The 20,186-nt window shown below is 44.9% G+C and overlaps 1 protein-coding gene across 12 annotated transcripts in view; it reads right to left on the reverse strand.

The window, feature by feature from the left end:
• The window catches only part of LOC131253235 (uncharacterized), a 61,001-nt gene that overhangs the window by 34,793 nt on the left and 6,022 nt on the right, over positions 1-20,186 (reverse strand). The window contains exons 4-6 of one of the 12 annotated variants that reach the window (XR_009175038.1): positions 10,637-10,801; positions 9,373-9,440; positions 9,181-9,236 (exon numbers count right to left, since the gene is read on the reverse strand). The exons of 3 other annotated variants lie outside the window; for them this stretch is intronic. Coding sequence is in view for 3 of the 9 variants with exons in the window: in XM_058254149.1 (XP_058110132.1) it covers positions 9,429-9,440; positions 10,637-10,801 (177 nt within the window). In the remaining 6 variants the exon portion in view is untranslated. Of the gene's footprint in view, positions 1-9,180; positions 9,920-9,981; positions 10,802-18,620; positions 19,970-20,186 lie in introns of those variants that run through there. 8 more of the 12 variants (XR_009175037.1, XR_009175042.1, XR_009175041.1 and 5 more) reach the window with 8 other exon arrangements.

The following is a 20,186-nucleotide window of genomic DNA, read 5'->3' on the forward strand; positions in this document are numbered from 1 at the left end:
CTCATACTCTGCCACTGTCATCCCTCCCTGTCGAAGGCGAAGAAACTCACTCTCCTTTTTCATGGCGATAGGTGATGGGATAATATTTCTCATGAAAGCGGGTCTCAAAGGCTGCCCACGTCCATATGTGTCTGACCGCAACAGTACGAAGGACACTATCCCACCATAAGCTGGCCTCCTTCTCGAACATGAAGGTGACCAACTCCACCTGCTCAGGCTCTGTGCAGTGCAGCGGCTTTAGCATCTTAGAGATGCAGTCAAGCCAATACTCGGCCTCCTTGGGTCTGTGAGTACCCGCAAAGGTAGGGGACGCAAGCGTTGAAATCGCTCAAAAAGGCTGCTAGCACCCACATTCCCAGCAGGGGGCACAGGTGATGTAGGTGGAGCCATGCCCATGCCCTGGGTAAAAATTCCTGCCATGGTGGTAAAAAACTGCTGCTGCTGCTGCTGATGTACCTACTGCTGCTGTATCAACAACATCATCTGCTCCAACCTATTAGTAGGGGGAACTGACTGAGGTCCAAATGGCGTTAAAGAGGATGCACGGTTCGCTCTGAACCGGTGGTACAACAAGTGTAGGCCCATTAGTGGGGCCAATGGCGGCTGAGAATTCGGAATAGTCTCGTGAGACGGGCCCGAATCGAGGTCCGTGACGGCTATCGCTTAGGGGGTGCCCCATTAATCGACTCGCCAATAGTGAGACGTGCCGTACTCGTGCGACCTTAGGTGGCATTCCCTATACACAACATAGGGTGCAACTCGTAGATTCAACATGCCCACTAACTCAACCACACAAATTCACACCTTGAAGGTATATGAGACACAAATGAGAGATTTGTGCACTCAAATCGAAGGAAAAGAGAGAGATAGGAGAGGGTTTCGATGGAAAATGATGGAGGGGTGTGTGTATTGAAGGAAAATGGAGAAATGGGTAGATTGAGGGGAGATTTGAGAGAGAAACAAGAATTTTTGAAGAAAAGAAAAGCTTGGAAGGGTGGAAAATGAAAGAGGGAAGCAAATGGAGTATTTAAAACCAGCCCAACATGCATCGATGGGCCACACAACGCCCTAGAGGCATCGGCCCGAGCCGGCCCGCCAGCGGCGAGGCTTAATGGAATCGGTGAGGCCCTCGCCGACTACTGGACAAACTGGTGATAGCTCGCCGGTGAGGCGAGGTCCTCCTGCCCCCTGGACCCTAAAAATGTGTGAGTCCCATCCTGGGTCCCCCTGGAGGTGTCCCCTTTGGCCCCTGACTCCCTCTTGAGTCATTTCGGATCATTTCGAGTACTTTCTGATGTACATTCACATTTATCGATTGTTGAAGGCTGGGATGGGGTAAATCGTGGTCTAAACCCATCGATTGACGGTCTAGGGGTGATCTGGGGTCGTCTCAAGTGATCACGGATGTGTACAGACCCGATCTCAGCGATCATTTTCGGTAAATTTCACCAAGTCGCGAAACTGAGAAACCCAAGCTTGTCTCTACATTTTTCTTGCACCCACCTAGGTCTAAATGCATCAGCGCACATCATGTGACCATAACCCAGGTCTGGTTTAATCCAAATCATGCTCTGATACCAACTTGTAACGCCATGAAAATCGGGGGTCGAGCATCGGCCCAACTCCCGAGTTCCAACGCATCACTCATACATCATGAATAATGATGATTAAATATTGTCCGTATTAGTGCATTTAACATGAATAGGATTTTACCGAAACAACATATCATACTTCGGAGACAGTTACATTACGCAAGTGGAAGACTGTGATAAGTATATAAAGTATGTAAGTGATTGTGAGTCTCCCAAGTATGATCATGTTACCAGGTCGAATAGTTACAAGTATTATTTCAAAATACAAAATGTCAAAATGTGGTGGCCCACTACAAAGTATCAGCCCTGAAGTCCCGTCGATTCAAAACGGTCTACGTAAACCCACCTGAATACTACATGCATAAGAATGCCTCCTCATCATCCTCAAAGTCTAGCTCTGTCTCGTAGGCTGCGCCATCACTTGAAACTAAAACAGGGTCTGGTTGGTGTTTAAAACACCGTCCCGTAACGTGGGAGTGAGTAATCAACTCAGTTAAGTTATAAAGCAAAGGTTAACATGTTATCAATTCAATCAAGCAGTAATGATAAAGCAGCACAATCAAACATCCCTAAATACTCTGATTAATGCAAGAATGATATGAAATAATGATGCATGCCCTCGCCTACTCTCCCTCAGTGACTCTAACGGTCATGCATGTCAGTCACTTCCTTGTGCTCTCTACTCAACATCAAACGCACACGTAATGCAGTGCATGAACATGATTACCGAGTTTCTTATTAGACCTTTTTCATACAGCAGGATTGGGAAACTAAAGTACCTCCCTTATATCAATTCCCAAAAGATGATCCATTCTAGGGTCATCAGTCCTAGTAAATCTCATACGATGTTACGGTTCTAGGCACTGCAAAGGGCTCGTCACCTTATTAGTGCAGGCCTAGTATGTACTCTTGTTGCTACGTAAAGGCTCGTCGCCTCTACGCGGTCTTAGAGTATGCTTGAGGTCACTACAAAGGGCTCGTCACCTTATCAGTGTAGGCCGACAGCTCGAATACAGTGTCCCATACCACCGTATTCGGCTCACGAGGCTGTGTTGCTCACTAGACACTACGGGGAGGCTCGTCACCCCAGCGTAGGCCGACAGCTCGACCACGGTGTCCCATACCACCATGCCCGGCTCATGAGTCTTAGCGGATCGAGGTACCAAGGTTAAGGGGTTTCCACTGGTGAGTTTGGTACCTTAGATTCAAACAGTAGCGTCCATACATGGTGAACATACATCGGGTCAATCGGGTTACTTGACGAGCTCGACTGGTACGAGCGCACATCGAATTGATCGACATGAAGTGCACGAGCACTCCGTGTGGCCTAACCACTGTCGACAACCGAAGTACGGCTCAGACTCATCGAACACGTCCTGTGGGGCGAAAACAACCTCAGCCACCAAATCAGGGCCTGTTACTGATTGCTTGGACTATATCATAGTCCCAAGCGCATTCAATTTCAACAGATAATCATATAAGAAAATCAAGGCAGCAATGAATCAATAATTCAATTCATACAATCATTTGAGCATATTAGGAAATACAACTTAAACATGAATTCACACATATACATTCCATACCTAAACAGACACTATAGTATAAATACATGGAGGAAATCATACACATAATTAAGGTAGTTGAGAATCATATCTCAACAATCATATAAAGTACAATTTACTAACTACTAGTTCATTCGGACATTTTTACAAACACTTAGACTACACTTTTTAACATACACGACGTATGTTGGCCATAACATGTATTGGGGCAAATCCTTTCGCCAAGGAGTTGTTACACATACAACTAGTATATATATCTACAATAGTTAATCATGGCAAATCCATATTCAGAATCCATACTCATACAAACATTTCAACAAATACATGAAATGCCCTACTTCGACATAGTTCGTATGTACATGTAAAACGAAACAGACAACGCATTTGGCATGTGAAATGGCACCCATGTCAATAATAAATCATTAGCCGACATTGAAAGCCTTGAAAATCATAACCTAAACATTGAGAGTCTGTACCGTACACCGGTAAACACGTAACGGATTCGTTTTAGACACTTAGTCTTTGTCAACAGCGGATTAGCAACCTATAGCATGAATTAGGTTAGCTATTTCATAACTTACACTATCTGAAACCTTAAAATAGATTAGGGTTAGGTTTTCTTACCCAAGTACGTTGTCGGAAACGCCGGATTTGTGATACAGATAGGGTGGCTAAGTGCGTGGAGCAACGGAATCAAATCCCAGGATGAATCTCCAACTCTCTCTTTCTCTCTCTCTCTCTCTCTCTCTCTCTCTCTCTTTCCTTTACTTTTCCTCTCCTTTATATAGGCACCTGGGGTGGTGGAGAGAGAGGGTTTAAGGCCCTTATATAGGCCCAGAACTGATGGGAATGGCCCCAGGGTTATGGTATACTTAGGTTATGTCCAAAGATCGGTAGTTCCGATCCAACGGAGTACTTCAGGAGCCCCCTTTTCTGCGTGCGGTCGGACTTAAGCTCTCTGACATTGGATCTAGGTCAAGCTGAGTTTTCGGTCCGATCGGATTTACAGATCGATCGTGGCGGTCCAGTTTCAGTTCGCACTCGATCAGGGCCATAAGTACATTGCCATGTATGGAAAATTTCCCGATCCGATGGTATATTTGGGTCGATTCGACCGCCTAAATCCTTATATTTGGCCTGCAAGCGACACGACTCGGTTTACTTAAATTCGAATTTTATTTCTAAAGATATCCACGTTTCCACACACTTTGCTCCGGCTCAAGTTGTGCATTTCTAAACATAATTAAGACTTAATTTCGAGGGGCTTGTCAAGTCCGATGTCCGGTCATAGCTACTTAGTTTTGCGGTTATCGGACTTTCGATGTGCGGTCCAGTCCAATACGGAGTTTCGGTGTGCTCCGAGAGCAATCGGGTTTAGGGATGGATTTTAAATTTCAGGGTAATGTAGCGTCAATGATTATGCACGGTTTGGGTCTTGATCATATTTAAAGTGATTAGTGCTAATTTCATAAGTTCTCTAGTTTAGCACTTAATAATATTAACCTAATTTCTAAAGGCTTTGGTCCTGGGTGATTTCTGCGTGAGGTGGTACTCGGGTCCTTATCTGATTTTTGAAGCGTTACATGTGTTTGGAGAGTCTCCCTCTTACGTAAATTCATTGAGAAAGGCCATCACCTCTTCTTGAACGAGATCCCAGAAGACTTGGAAGAACTAAATAGGATAACCATCAGGGCTGGGGGCTTTGTCTCCTCATAAGGCAAACACAGCCTTTTTGACTTCTTCCAAGGAGAACGGCAATTCCAAAAAGCCAGCACCTTCTTCACTAATACTCTGGAACGAGAGGTTATCCAGCCGAGGTCTGGACCATCCCTCATTGTGGAGGAGCCCTTGAAAGTAGGAGATAGCTTCGCGAGTGATCGTCTCTCTGTCCTCAATTCAATTGTCGTTTATCACTATGTTGTTGATGCGATTGACCCTTGCATGCATACTAGCAATACTGTGGAAGTTCTTCGTATTCTTGTCTCCTTCCTTGATCCATTTTGATCGAGCTTTTTGCTTCCACGAAATTTCGCCTTCCAAGACTTTGGCTGAGAGGGATTGGATGAGCTGGATTCTCTTCGCTAGGGATTCTTTCGTCATTGGACTGCTTTCGGCATGGATGTCAATCTGTTGTATCTCCAATAGGATCGAATCCATCTCCACTTCAGATTTTCTTCATTCCTCCTTGTTCCACTACCTGAGTTTTTCTTTCAACATCTTAAGTTTGGAGCACAGTCTATGGCCTGCAAATCCATGAGTCTGCAGTTCCTTCCACCACTCAGCCACCATGGACTTAAATCCCGCAACATGAAGCCAAGAAATGTCAAATCGGAAAGGCTTAGGACCTCAGTCTACCTCCTCAGCAGATAAAAGAAGGGGCCAATGATCTGAAGTAGTCCTGGGAAGGACAGACTGAGAGGAGAAAGGCAGAAAGTCCAGCCAATCAGGAGATAGGATAAAACGGTCCAGCCTTGACATAATCGGGGGAGAACCTCCCGTTCGTCCAGGTGAATTGAGAGCCGATTAAAGGAAGATCAACCAAACCGTTACTGTCAATCCAGTCGAAAAAGGCGACCATGTGAGGCTTCATCTTATGCCCAGACGATTTCAATCCCGCGAACCTGATGGAGTTGAAATCTCCTGCGAAGCACACTAGACCATCGAAACCTTGTCGGACAAGAATCAGTTCTTCCCAGAAGTCGTCCCTTAAAGCGTTGTTTGTACGGCCATAAACTGAGCAGATGAGAGAGATCGCAGCCGTAGCATTGTTTCTCAGCATGCATTGCAGCACATTTGTTTACATGTGTGACTCTTTAAGAGAGTCCAAAAAGGCATTTACCTATGCGAGAAGAATACCCCTTGAACTGCCCGACACATCTTTAGCCACCCATTCAGCGTCCGTCGCCTTCCAAAGCGTTCTCATCAACCGTTCATCAAACGCTTTCACTTTGGTCTCCTGAAGGCAAATGATCTAGGGATTGCATTTGCTACAAGAACTCTTGATAAGTCTTCTTTTTTTGTTTCGACCCCACAACTCGCACATTCCATGAGACTATCTTCATGAGAGAACTACACTTCCCCACAATCCCTTTATTCCTTCTTCAAACCTGAGATTAGATTTGCTTGTTGAGGTGATGACTATCCGCTTCATCTCCCTATTTCTGCCTACCCTTGGAGTACGTTTTTGAGGAGTTCTGTTAGGGTCCAGAGGTCTGCCTCTAGTTTCGACACACTGGAATAGGGCGAGGAAATCCTCCAGGCAATCACCGAACGACAGACCAAGAAGTCTCCCAATGTGTCCCATAGCATCGCGAATCCATTTCTTCCTACGAATCGTCTTGACTAAGGAAGCTCTCTGATCTTTCTCTATTAGCTTTACTGCAGAATTCCCGCTTCTGATATGGAGGGGCTCCGCAATGATCACCTCTGCGCCTGATGGATCTTGGAAAAGAGTTCTGGTTTTTCTTAAAGAGCTTGGATAAGAATTTGTTTGTCTTCTCCCAAATATTTTGTCCTAATCAATGGATAAGAGAGATAGGGAGCCGAGGAAGTAGGGTAGATGCGACCAGTGCCAGGTGTTCGGTTGAGATCAAGATGGGTAGGAACGGGGTCGTCCGGGACCATCGGAACGAGACCCGAAGTAGTAGACTCGTGATCCGAACAAGGTTCCACCCTCAACACACCCACCGAACTAGAATCAGAGCCGGCTGAAAAGGAAGGCTTGGAACCGAGGCATGGGGATGGTAGAGAGTTAATCGCGGGGATCTCGACACGTGAGGTCGCCAGCTCAAAGCAAATAGGACGTGTTGAGATCTCCTTGTTCGGAGTAGAATCGGGAGATCGAAAAGCAACATCGGGTGCGCCACGTGTAGTTCTCACCTCGGGATGGTTGAGGCGAGCAAATCGAGGTCGGGCCGTCGCCGACTTATCGCCACGTGGGATTCTCGAGATGGGCGAACTGAGGAGGTGGGTGTCTCGAGATCGGGATGCGGATGGATTTTCGGCACATGGCGAGCACTCTGGCATTGACGAGGCACGTGGCGAGCGGTCTGGCATCGACGAGGCAGAGCAATTAAGGCGACCACCTACCGCGCTGAAATCTTTCGGTGCTCCACGGGTGCATGGGAGGCAGATAACGTCTTCTTCCCCACCATGGCCATAGCTTGGAACCAGCAGTTGCGGATGCATTCTGCTCCGCCACAAATCACCCCAGCGAGGCAGGGGGGAATTGGGTCCTTCCCTTTGGACTGGGATATCGTTCGTTTTATCTTCCACCGGGACAGCGATGGATGATGGAAGGGGCGTTCCCTTTCTTCTGTTGACACGTACTCTTATGACACCCATCTCCACCCCTCGCTTTGTTTTCAAATCCAACTCGACGAAGGAACCCAGGCACGAAGCAACAGCACAGAAGAAATCTTTGTTCCATAATTCGAGTGGAACACCCCAGATAAGGGCCCATATGTCCTCGTCACCGAAAGCAGAAAACTCATTCCAGGATATAACACCCGTAACGGGTCCTTCCCTGTGGATTGCTCCCGCAACGATCAGAGCCTCCAAATTAACTCCCGGGTCGGCTTTGACCCAAACCTCATTGTAGCCAATGGGACGTAGAGTAAAAGAACCGGCACGAATGTTTGTGCATTCATCGATCCGGTCGTAAATTTGAGAGATGGTGGTGTCTTCACGAGCTACGATCACCACAGATTCCTTCAACGTCTCCTTAGCTTTGAGAACCTCATCGGATCTGATACGGATAGAATGGGGGGGATTTAATCCTTCATCGGGAAGACAGATCTTCCTAGCCACACCCGGTTCGGATGAGGGAGTTGTTTGCCCGGGCTTTCGATTGACGAGGGAGGAGCTAATCAACGCATCCCGGTAAGCTGTGGATGTAGAGGGACCGATGGTGGAGTCGGCTGCTCCTTTCTGTGGGCAGGGTGTCGGTATCAATCGCTTTAGGTTCCTTTCAGGCCCAAACCTCGCACGTTGCACAAGGAGTTTCTCCCCCTCGAAGCTTTGACCATGTAGCATAGCTACAGCTCTTGAAAGCTCTTCCTCAGTGCTCATCCCAATGAGACCAAAGCCCCTGTAATGTCCGTTGCTTTTGGATCTGGGCATAATCACATCCATATCAGTCTCAGCCCTCCCAAAGACTCTTTCCAGGTTCAAGGGTACCCATCCTGCCCTTTTCTAGCCTCCTCATGCTTCTTTCTTTTAGTTGCAATACAACCTTTAGTGGTAGAAATTTACTTCTGCCGCTATAAACATCATATAGCGTGAAAATAATTTTCCGCCGCTATATATTTGAGATTATAATGCTCCGCATTCCCTTTTTGTAGAATCTCTCTCTCTCTCTCTCTCTCTCTCTCTCTCTCTCTCTCTCTCTCTCTCTCATTACCATCTTCACATATTCTCTTGTCCATCAAGGGGGAGGCAACTGTGATGTACATGTTTTATACCCCATATTGTCCATTCGTTTTTCCAGCTCATTTTAAGAGCATGAACTAAAAACGAAGCAGATCCAAAGCCGAGATAGACCACACCACAAGAAATAGTAGTGATTGAACACTCACCATTTAAAACTTTCTAAGGCCCATCGCAATGTTTATTTGCATCCAACCTGTTATTAAGGTCTCACTAACCTAGATGAAGGGAAAACATAAATCTCAGCTTGATCTAAAACTTGTGTGGCCCCAAAAAGTTTCTAATTGTGGGCATCAATCAACATTGTTTCTGTAGCGTGCTCCACCTGAGATGTGGATCTGCTTTATTATCAGGCTAATTTTCATAAAATAATCTGGTAATACAGATGGACGGTGTGGATATAAAACATATAAATCATGGTTGGCCCCACAATCAAAGATCCACCCAGCTCAGTGGCCATGAAAGGCTGAGATCATTTTGCCCTGCAAGGGTGGCACCTATCTTTTAGTAAAACACCAGCTCTGTTTGGTAAGCACCTAACTCGGGATGCTGCATCTAATGGTTGGAGTGTATCTCAGATAAACATACAATGGGTCATGTAAGAAACCAAGGGCGTGCATCCCTCTACCCAATGGTTTCCCTTGGTATGCTCCACCTTAATCACAAACCAGTTTGATTTTTGGGCCTTGAGCCTACTAATAATGATGATGGTGATTACGATAAGAATAACAAAAATAACAACAATGATGATAATGATGTTGATAATGATAGGAAATATATGAAATTATTACCTGGAGCGCTGTACCCAATAGATCCCTTCATCCCAGCTGAGCTAGTTTGGGCAACCTCAGATAAGAACCTGGCTAGCCCAAAATCACCCACGTTAGCAATCATGTCATCATCAAGAAGAATGTTGGTCGGCCTTAAATCTCGATGAATGATTGAAGTTTGGCAATGATTATGTAGATAATCCAGTGCAGAAGCCACATCTATAGCTATGTTTAACCTTTTGAGTAAACTTCAAGCTCCTTCTCGGCTGGTCATGGCCATCTTTGGGCAACCACTTCTCTAGACTTCCATTGGGCATGTACTCGTAAACTAGAGCTTTAAAATCATTGCCCTTAAAATCAATGCTCGAGCAACAAGTTAAGATCTTAACAAGATTCCGATGCCTAATGTTTCTCAAGGCATCACATTCTGCCATGAAGCTCCCCAGAGCTCCTTGTCGTTGAAGATTGAAGACTTTCATTGCTACCATAATCCCAACATGATCTAGAATCCCTTTATATACGGTGCCAAAACTTCTAGTTCCGATCAAATTGGCAGGAGAGAACTCATCTGTTGCTTTGAAGAGCTCCACATAAGAGACGTTCATAAAAGGATCCTCCACAGAAGGCACAGAAAAAAGTTTCCTTCTCGACTTTCTTACCCAATGAAGAGTGGCAAAGAAAGACAATAATGATATAAGACACAGGACAACACCAATAATTGAGAATTTGACTTTTGAAGCAAGAGGCTTCTCCCGTTTCTTGGAAGCTTGGCTATAGCATGGATGCAATTGTAATTCATGAATACCACCACAAAGCTTACTATTTCCAAGCACTGAAATTCGACTAGCATTTCCAAAGACCCCTTGTTTTGGTAATTCACCCTCAAAATTATTGAAGGATATATTTAGATACTCTAGAGAAAACTTCTCCAGATATCTTGGAATCTTCCCAGTTAAGTTGTTGCGTGAAAGATCCAGGTATCGAAGGCCTTTTAGAGTACTAAATGTTGATGGAATTGATCCTTGAAAGAAGTTCCCATCCAACCCGAGATACTCTAGGCTGAGACAATTGCCTAGCCAGCTTGGAATTTCGCCTGATAATTTGTTATTGAAAACACTGAATATTTCAAGAGCTTGCAAGTAACTGGCTTCATGTGGCAGATTAGTGAAAAAGTTGTCTTGAGCTCGGAGATCAAGCAGAGATGGAATGCTGAAAAGTTGTTTGGGTAAGGTACCTCTAAAGTTATTATTGAAGAGGTATATGAAGTTCAGGTTTATACAATTACCAAGAGTTGAAGGTATGCTCCCTGATAGTTTGTTTTCATGTAAACTGAGTAGGTACAATCTGGTGATGTTGCCCAAGGAAGATGGAATTTGTCCTGATAATCCATTTGAATCCAAGTATAGTTTCTCCAACTTGTTAAGCTTCCCAACACCAATGGGAATTGTACCTGTCAGAAAGTTATACTCTGGAATTGGTTAGCTAAGGTGATGAGGACATCGTGCACACGCACGCCCACACACCACCACCCCTACGCACGTACGTACGCAGAAGGAGGACCTCACCATCGATCTAGCTCGATGACGACGTCAAGGGAGGGCCTCCTAACTAGAAGACAAGTTTTGGTTCAGAAAACTGGGCCCGATAGTTAAGAAAAGCCCATCATGGGATCTCATGATTGTGGCCCACTCGTCGGATTGATTTCATATTTTAGGTTTTGCTTATTGTTATTATTTAGAACATTGTGAACGCTTTAGATTTATCTGTTTGATTTTTATTTTAGTTTACTTCATCGCCAAGTAATAGGTTGCGCACATGGTGCGAGTTTTGGGATATAGGATTTTCCTTATAAATAGGCACCCCTTGTAGTTCTTTTGATTCATTGAAGTTAATAAAAAAAAATTCTGCTTTATTTTTCTGCTCTCTTCGTGAGTTGTGGAAGAATTCAAAAGTGGGTGAGAAGCCCTCCCTTTTCAAAGGGCTAACTATCGTGGTGCGAATCCACATCGATCTCGATTCACCCCATCTTCCATCATCGTTTTTTTTTTTTCCCATCTTCTACCACCAACTGTGCTTCGAATTCGTCCTTTGTTGCATCCATTTCTTCGTTACAGTAGATTTCCAGATTTCAGCCCTGCAGGAGGTCAGAAACTTCGACGGAGTATTGCGCACAAGCTGCCGCTCGAATCAACCCGAAACTTCGGGGTTTTGGAACCTACCCCCAGCCGACCAGTGCCAAGGAGGGCTTTTCCGCCATCGACGCCCCTTCGCACGTGTGGTCGTACTGCACACGTGCGAGCGCCTGTGCCCGCCGTCCACATGCGTGATCGTCTTTTAGCTCGAGTTTTTATCCTCTTATAGTCGTTTTTCATGAATCATAGCCCTAGATTACGTTTTCCCTAAGTTATTTGCCTATTTTCTCACCTTAGGGTTCCTTGAATTGAGATTGGGGAATCCCTTGGATTAGGGATTGATTCTTATGCATGTGTGATTGATTTCTATTTCTCTTTAAGCATCGTTTGACTTCTAAATTTTATTGGCCCAGTCCTAGCCTGTGTAGGCCTGGACCCACATAGATTTCCCTTTAATTGAATGTTTGGATTTTCATGTGGGATGTGGAATTTGGTATCAAAGCCTAGGGTTCTTGTAGGGGAATTCACCACATATTTAGGGTTTAGTCTATTTGAGTCCTTCATGCATCTAATCCATCTCATATAGCTGCTAGAAAACCGTAGTCCCTGATATATGTAGCTAAATTTTAGTAACGGTGTGTACTGTGTAGTCTCCTTCATATAGAGTCTCATAGGGTTATTTAGTTTTTAGACGCACATAGTTGTCGTAGTAGGTCCTTAGGTTGAGCAAGTCAGTGTATGCCCACACGTACAGGTCGTGGTTTCGGTTTGCACCCCACACTAAACATGGAGCAACTGCAAGAAACAGTGGCCAAGTTAGCCCAGCAGGTTGAGTCCTTGAATAAGCACTTGGAACAACGCATAGATAAACGCCTTGAAGAAATAGAGGTCTCCTTCAGGGCAAATCCCACCATTGGGGAGGATGCCCAATCTCAGGCAGTTGGTCAGGAGGTTAGACCAAGGAATGGAGGCGGCCAAGGAGCTAGTCATGGGCGCGTACCTGTGCACCCACCCCGTGAGGGACATCATGATCAATATGATGTAGATGCACAACTCCTCAAGGGAGTAGATGCCCCTACATTTGATGGCCACTTGGACCCTAAAGCCTTTCTAGATTGGTTGACGGATATGGACCACTATTTTGAGTGGCATGATATGTCGGATGCTTGACGAGTCCGATTCGCCAAGATGAAGCTTGTGGGTCAAGCAAAGAGGTTTTGGGCGATGGTTGAGCGAAAGAAAGAGAACGAGGGAACTCCCAATAGTTCATTGGGTAGAGATGAAAGAAACGCTTAAAGAAAAATACCTCCCTTTCTCTTATCGCTTACGATTGATTGAGGAGTGGCAATCTCTTCGACAGAGTTCCATGAGTGTTGCGGACTAGATCGAGAAGTTTGAAGAATACTCGACCAGCTATGAGGTTGATGAGGACCCAGTACTTACCCTTGCTCGTTTCAAAACGGGTCTTCGTCCTAACATCAGGAGAGAATTGCTCGCTAAAGAGATAGACACTATTGAACAATTGTACCAAGTGTTGTTTGATGTCGAGCAATACCTTAAAGCATCTGTGGGAAGGCGATTTGACTTTCGCGAATCCGGTGTTAAGGCTAACCCCTCTAGGGCTAGACCTAACACGGGATTCCAAAACAAACCTTCCCCTAATATTCAGCCCAGACCTAGGGATGATAAGGGTAAATAGATTGTCGGGTATAGTTCACGTGGAAGTGTGGCAACTAGGTGTTTTACGTGTAAAGGGTTTGGTCATTTTACTCACCAGTACGGCACGAGAGAAGGCACCAAAGTACTCCTTATTGATGGACAAGTATAAGTAGTGCCCCCAGAGAGTGATAGTGAGGAGGAATATGAGCCAGTCGAAACCCCTAGTGGTGAGGAAGAGGGAGCACAAGAGTTTGTGACCCTCGCAATTGTGCGTTGCTCCCTGGCTCAAGCCAAGAACACTGATGACTGGTGCTGCAACACGATCTTCTACACTTATGCAAAATGTGGGGAAAAGAGCTGTAAGATGATCGTGGATAGTGGTAGTTGTGCCAACATGGCATCGACTAGCACTGTGAGTGGCGTGGGCTTGAAGTTGGAAGCTCATCCCCATCCCTATAAAGTCTCCTAGGTTGATGAAACATCCATTCCAGTCTCACACCACTGTCTTGTCCCTATTCAGTTTGGATCATATAAAGACACAATTTGGTGTGATGTTGTTCCTATGGATGTGGGCCATATCATTCTGGGTAGGTCGTGGCTCTATGATAGGGATGTTACCATATTTGGTCATTCAAATGTGTGTACATTCTGGTTTGAGGGCAAGAAGGTCAAGCTAAATCCTCTGCCACCCAAGAATACAACTGGAAAAGAGTTTACCACATAGAGTGGTGTGAGCGGCCCAAAAGAAGTGAAGGAGTCGAAGTCCAAGTCCAAACCGCTACATATTTTGAATGCCAAAGACTTTGAGCGAGAGACGGAGGCAGACTCGCTGATATACGCCCTTGTGGCTAGGGAGAGTGTACCAGAGACTAGCGTAGAGTTACCCACTGAGGCCATTCAAGTAGTACATGAGTTTCGTGATGTCTTTCCTAATGATCTACTGACTGAGCTTCCCCTTATGAGGGATATACAGGATGCCATTGATTTAATCCCTAGGGCAACTCTACCAAACCTCCCGCATTACAGAATGAACAGGAAGGAGCACGCTGAGTTGAAGAGGCAGATTGATGAACTCCTAGAGAAGAGTTTCATTCAAGAGAGCATGAGTCTATATGTTGTGCCCGCCCTTCGTACACCTAAGAAGAATGACACATGGAGGATGTGTGTTGATAGTAGGGCCATCAACAAAATCACAATCAAGCATCGGTTTCCCATACCGCGTCTTGATAACATGTTGGATATGATGGCCAACGTTACTATCTTCTCAAAAATGGTTATCACTAAATCCGTATACGCCCTGGCGATGAGTGGAAGACGGCCTTCAAGATGAAGGATGGGCTATATGAGTGGCTAGTCATGCCTTTTGGGTTAACTAATGCCCCAAACACTTTCATGCGTGTGATGACCCAAGTGTTGAGGCCCTTCACGGGGAAGTTCCTGGTCATATACTTTGATAACATCTTGATTTATAGCATAACCAAAGAGCAACATCCCAACTATTTGAGGCAAGTTTGTGGGATCTTTAGGGCCGAGAAGTTGTACTCCAACCTAAAGAAGTGCGCATTTTTGTCTAGTTGAGTGATCTTCTTAGGTTTTATTGTGTCAACTAAGGGCGTATTGGCGGATCCCGAGAAGGTCAAGGCCATCGTCAATTGGCCTGAATCCTACAATACTCATGAGGTGCGTAGCTTTCACTACTTAGTTACCTTTTAGAGGAGGTTCATTCGAGATTTCAGTTCCATTATGGCTCTCATCATGAACTGCATTAAAGAGGGAGAGTTTTAATGGACAAAGGCCACCTCAAAGGCCTTCAAAGAGATAAAGGTCAAGATGACCAAAGCTCCAGTCACGCGACTCCCAGATTTTTTAAAAGGCTTTGAAGTCGCATATGACGTGTTAGGAGTCAGCATAGGAGGAGTACTTAGCCAGGAAGGGCACCCTGTCGCCTTTTTTAGTGAGAAACTGAATGAGGCGAAGCAAAGATATTCCACCTATGACAAGGAATTCTACGCGGTAGTGCAATCACTACGCCATTGGCGACATTACCTGTTACCGCAAGAATTCGTCTTGTTCTCAGATCACGAGGCCTTAAGATACTTGAACTCTCAGAAGAAATTAAGCCTCAGGCACGCTAAGTGGGTTCAATTCCTTCAAGAGTACACTTTTGTGCTTAAGCACAAGGCCGGTGTAGAGAATAAGCCTGCCGACGCGTTGAGTCGTCGAGTCGCATTACTCAACTCCATGAGCGTTGAAGTTACGGGCCTTGAGCGCATCAAAGAAGAGTATTCTGAGTGTCCAGATTTTGGGGTTGTGTATACGTCTTTATTAGAGAGTCCGTCAGGAGCTAACAGTGAGTATTTGATTTTGGACGGATATTTGTTTAGGAGTGACCGCTTGTGCATACCACGCACCTCCCTTCGCGATTTTCTTGTCTGGGAGTTACATTCAGGGGGGGTCGCGGGTCATTTCGGTCGTGACAAGACCATTGCCCTAGTGGAGGATAGATTTCATTGGCCAAGCCTCAAGCGGGACGTGGCCAAAATTATAGGGCAATGCCGTACTTGTCAACTGACAAAGCAGAGGAAACAGAATACAGGATTATATACACCTTTGCCAGTCTCATTCATCCCTTGGCAGGACATCAGTATGGACTTCGTGCTTGGACTTCCCAAGACTATTCGAAAGCATGACTCCATATTTGTTGTCGTGGACCGTTTCTCTAAAATGGCCCACTTCATTCCTTGTTCTAAGACCTCCGACGCATCTCATGTTGCCAAGCTATTCTTTAGTGAGGTCGTCAAACTACATGGGTTACCAAAAACCATAGTGTCTGACCGTGACGTGAGATTCATGAGTTACTTTTGGAAGACACTATGACACATGATGAATACTAGGCTCCAATTTTCTTCTGCCTACCACCCTCAGACCGATGGCCAGACTGAGGTGGTTAATAGGAGCCTAGGGAGTTTACTTCGATGTTTAGTGGGGGAGCATACCAGGACATGGGACACCGTACTACCCATAGCCGAGTTTGCATACAACAGTTCTTGTAAATAGGCCCACAAGTTTTTAAGTCCTTTTGAAGTCGTTACTAGTTACAAGCCTAGGAAGCCTATTGATCTTATCCCCATGTCATTGTCCCATAGGCCATCAGAGTCTGCAGAGTCTTTTGCGCATCACATACATTCATTGCATCAAGAAATCAGGCGAAAGATCACTACTAGTAATGAACATTACAAATTTTCTGCAGACCAACATAGACGTTTCAAAGAGTTCAATGTAAGGGACTCCGTGATGGTCCGCATCAGCCTCGAGCGATACCCTCCGAGGGCCGTTCGTAAGTTACATGCGCGTAACGTTGGACCCTTTAAAATTATAAAACAAAACGGTCTCAATGCGTATGTGGTAAATCTTCCACCTTCCATGGGAATTAGTTCTACATTCAATGTGAAAGATCTAATTACTTTTCAGGGGACCACTTATACTTTATCAGGCCTTACCCTTTGATCTATGGCCTCTTCTCGACCTTTTATCCCAGGCTCTGCTTCCCATACCTAGCCTTCACACACCCAGAGAGCAAATAGAGGATATCTTAGACTATGAGATAATTTTTACGTCGGATGACGGGTTTCAGAAATACCTAGTTAAATGGAAGTCACGCCCATCTTCGGACAGCGCGTGACTCACTGAGGAGGAGCTTCAGAGACTTGATCCCAACATCCTAGAGCGGTTCAGGAGTTTTACTTCGCCAGTGGCAAAATCTTCGCAGCCGGGGAGAGTTGATGAAGACATCGTGCACACGCACGCTCGCACACCACCACCCTATGCAAGTACGTACGCAGAAGGACCCCACCATCGATTTGGCTCGATGACGAGGTCCAGGGAGGGCCTCTAGCTAGAAGACAAGTTTTGGTTCAGAAAAGTGGGCCCGATAGTCAAGAAAAGCCCATCATGGGATCTCATGATCGTGGCCCACTCGTCGGATTGATTTCATATTTTATGTTTTGCTTATTGTTATTATTTAGAACATCGTGAACGCTTTAAATTTCTCTGTTTGATTTTTATTTTAGTTTACTTCATCGCTAAGTAATAGGGTGCGCACATGGTGCGAGTTTTTGGGGTATAGGGTTTTCCCTATAAATAGGCACCCCTTGTAGTTCTTTTGATTCATTCAAGTTTAATAAAAAAAATTCCTGCTTTATTTTTCTGCTCTCTTCGTGAGTTGTGGAAGAATTCAAAAATGGGTGCGAAGCCCTCCCTTTTCGAAGGACTAACTACCGTGGTGCGAAGCCACATCGATCCCGATTCACCCCATCATCCATCATCTCTCTTTTTTTTCCATATTCTACCACCATCCGTGCTTCAAATTCGTCCTTTTTTCCATCAGTTTTCTTCATTACAGCAGGTTTCCAGATTTCGGCCTGCAGGAGGGCTGAAACTTCGGCGGAGCACCACGCACAAGCCGTAGCTCGGATCGACCCGAAACTTCGGGGTTTTCAAGCATACCCCTGGCCGACCAGGGTCTAGGAGAGTTTTTCCGCCATCGACGCCCTCTCACACGTGCGGCCAGGTACCTGCGCACGTGTGAGCGCCCCAGGCCCACTGTCCACACGCAGGATCATCTTTTGGCTCAGGTTTTTATCCTCTTTTATCCTCTCATAGCCGTTTTTCATGAATCCTAGCCCTATATTATGTTTTCCCTAAGTTATTTGCCTATTTTCTCCCCCTAGGGTTCCTTGAATTGAGACTGGGGAATCCCTTGGATTATGGACTGATTCTTATGCATGTGTGGTTGATTTCTATTTCTCTTTGAGCATCATTTGACTTATAAATTTTATTGGTCCAGTCCTAGCCTGTGTCGGCCTGGACCTGCATAGATTCCCCTTTAATAGAGTAAGGATCCTAGTTTCTCCAACTTGTTAAGCTTCCCAACACCAATGGGAATTGTACCTGTCAGAAAGTTATACTCCATATTCAGTACTGTTAAGCCAATAAGATTCTGAATCCCAGATGGAATGCTTCCGAATATCATATTACTTCCTAAAGATAGGAATGTCAGTTGGGTCGAAAGATTTGCTATGGAGTTGGGCAACGCACCACTGAGACGATTTCTGCTCACCTCCACCACTTGTAAGCTACTGCAATTGGTCAAAGAATCAAGAAAACTCAAGTCACGAGCTTTCCCAATTCCAAGTTCATTTACCCCCAAAACTAATCGGAAGAGACCCTTGAGGTTTCCAAAATTCATGGGCACAGATCCGCTAAAACTATTCATAGCAAGGTTAATTACTGCAAGTCCGGAAGCATTGGATAATGAAACTGGTATGGGTCCTGTGAATTGGTTTCCTCCAATATAGAGTCCTTGGAGATTAGGAAGAGTGAGGCCTATATTAGGTGGAAGATTTCCATGAAATCTGTTAAATCCCACGTCAAACATGACAATAGAGGAGAGATTGTAGAGCCGAGGCAGAATCATACCTGACAGTTTATTTTCACCTATGCTAAGAAACTTTAAGCTCACCAATTGACAAAGGTCATCTGGGATGCTGCCCTCCAGACTATTTCTTGAGAGATAAAGGTCAGTGAGAGACGAAAGGTTTCCAAGTGAAGGTGGGATGCTTCCTGCAAGACTTGTGATGAAGGTTTAAGTAGGTGAGCTTCGATAGAGAGCCAAGCTTACTCGGAATCCTCCCTGTGAGCTGATTCCCGGAAAGATCAAGAAATTGGAGTTTCAAACAGTGGGTCAGATTTGCTGGAATTTCTCCAGTGAATGTGTTATTGGTCAGACGGAGATACGTCAAGTGGAACAACCGGCCAATCTCTTTAGGAATCGTCCCATAGAAGCTGTTGGTTGAGAGACTGATTATCCTGAGAAAGGTGAGGTTCCCTATGAAGGGTGATATGGAGCCCACCAAGTTTTGGCCAGTGAGGTTCAAGGCGGTGACCCTTTGAGGATGCCGTCGACCACCGCAAGTGACACCTTGCCAGTGGCGGAAGTGGAGAGTATGGTTCCATGAGCTCAAGGAATGTAGAGGATCGTCGGTTATCAGATGTTTGAATTTGAGCAAAGCAAGGAGATCTGTTTCATTGGAGAAGTGAGAGGCAGATCCGAAGAAACATGGAAGGTGAATGGAAGATAGAAGGAGAAATGACCAAATTGCCCATAGGCTCATACGTGGGAGCTCCATTTTGGAGTTTGTGAATGCAGTAAAAAGGAATAGTGAGGAGAGAAATATGGCATGGATTCTCCCATATATTTATAGTCGGGTTGGGCAGCCTGCAGGTGGCCTGACCTGCTCCCCTCCGGTTTTCCTTCCTTACGATAGGTGGGCCAGTGGGCATTTATGTTGGCCCTGCCTGAAATTTTTGTCTTGTATAGTGTGATGTGTTTCACATCCTTTTCAATATAAGCTATCTTTGCCTTTATCACTTCCAAAAGATGGTTTCTATGCTAGCGATAGCTCAGTGGTTTTAAACAAGTTGATGATCATAATCTGGTATCAACAATTAGAGTTGACCCGATTACATCATGTGAATATTCAGCTTTCATATTTCATTGTGAGATAAAAAATGAAGTTATGTTCATCGAAAGAAGAGATTCACAGAATTTGTGGTATCAGAATGTAAAGAAAGATGCAAAAGCAAAAAATCTGTTGAAAGTAATAAAAGCACCTTGTGTTTGCAAAATTTACAGAAAGGATTTTATAGAAACAAGAAATACCACGACATCAAATGCCTATCTGCCATTGGGGAAGCATTGCTGCTTGGGAACTAGTCAACTAGTTGCTCATTCACACCGTCACCAAATTGAATAACAAAACTGTAGCCTGTTTGTAACATAAAAGCACTACCATTACGATTTTACAACATTTGTTTAAACACGTAATCCGACGGTCAAATGCAAACGAAATAGGAGACAGGTAAAGAAATTTGTAATCATTACAAATTTTCATTATACTACAATGGCAATCTCCTATCCAAACATGCACAGGTGTATTTTTCTTGTTGATTTTTGACATTTCAGTAATAGAAGTATCATCATTA

Source organism: Magnolia sinica, chromosome 8 (genome assembly GCF_029962835.1).
Source record: "Magnolia sinica isolate HGM2019 chromosome 8, MsV1, whole genome shotgun sequence".
Lineage (NCBI taxonomy): Eukaryota > Viridiplantae > Streptophyta > Magnoliopsida > Magnoliales > Magnoliaceae > Magnolia > Magnolia sinica.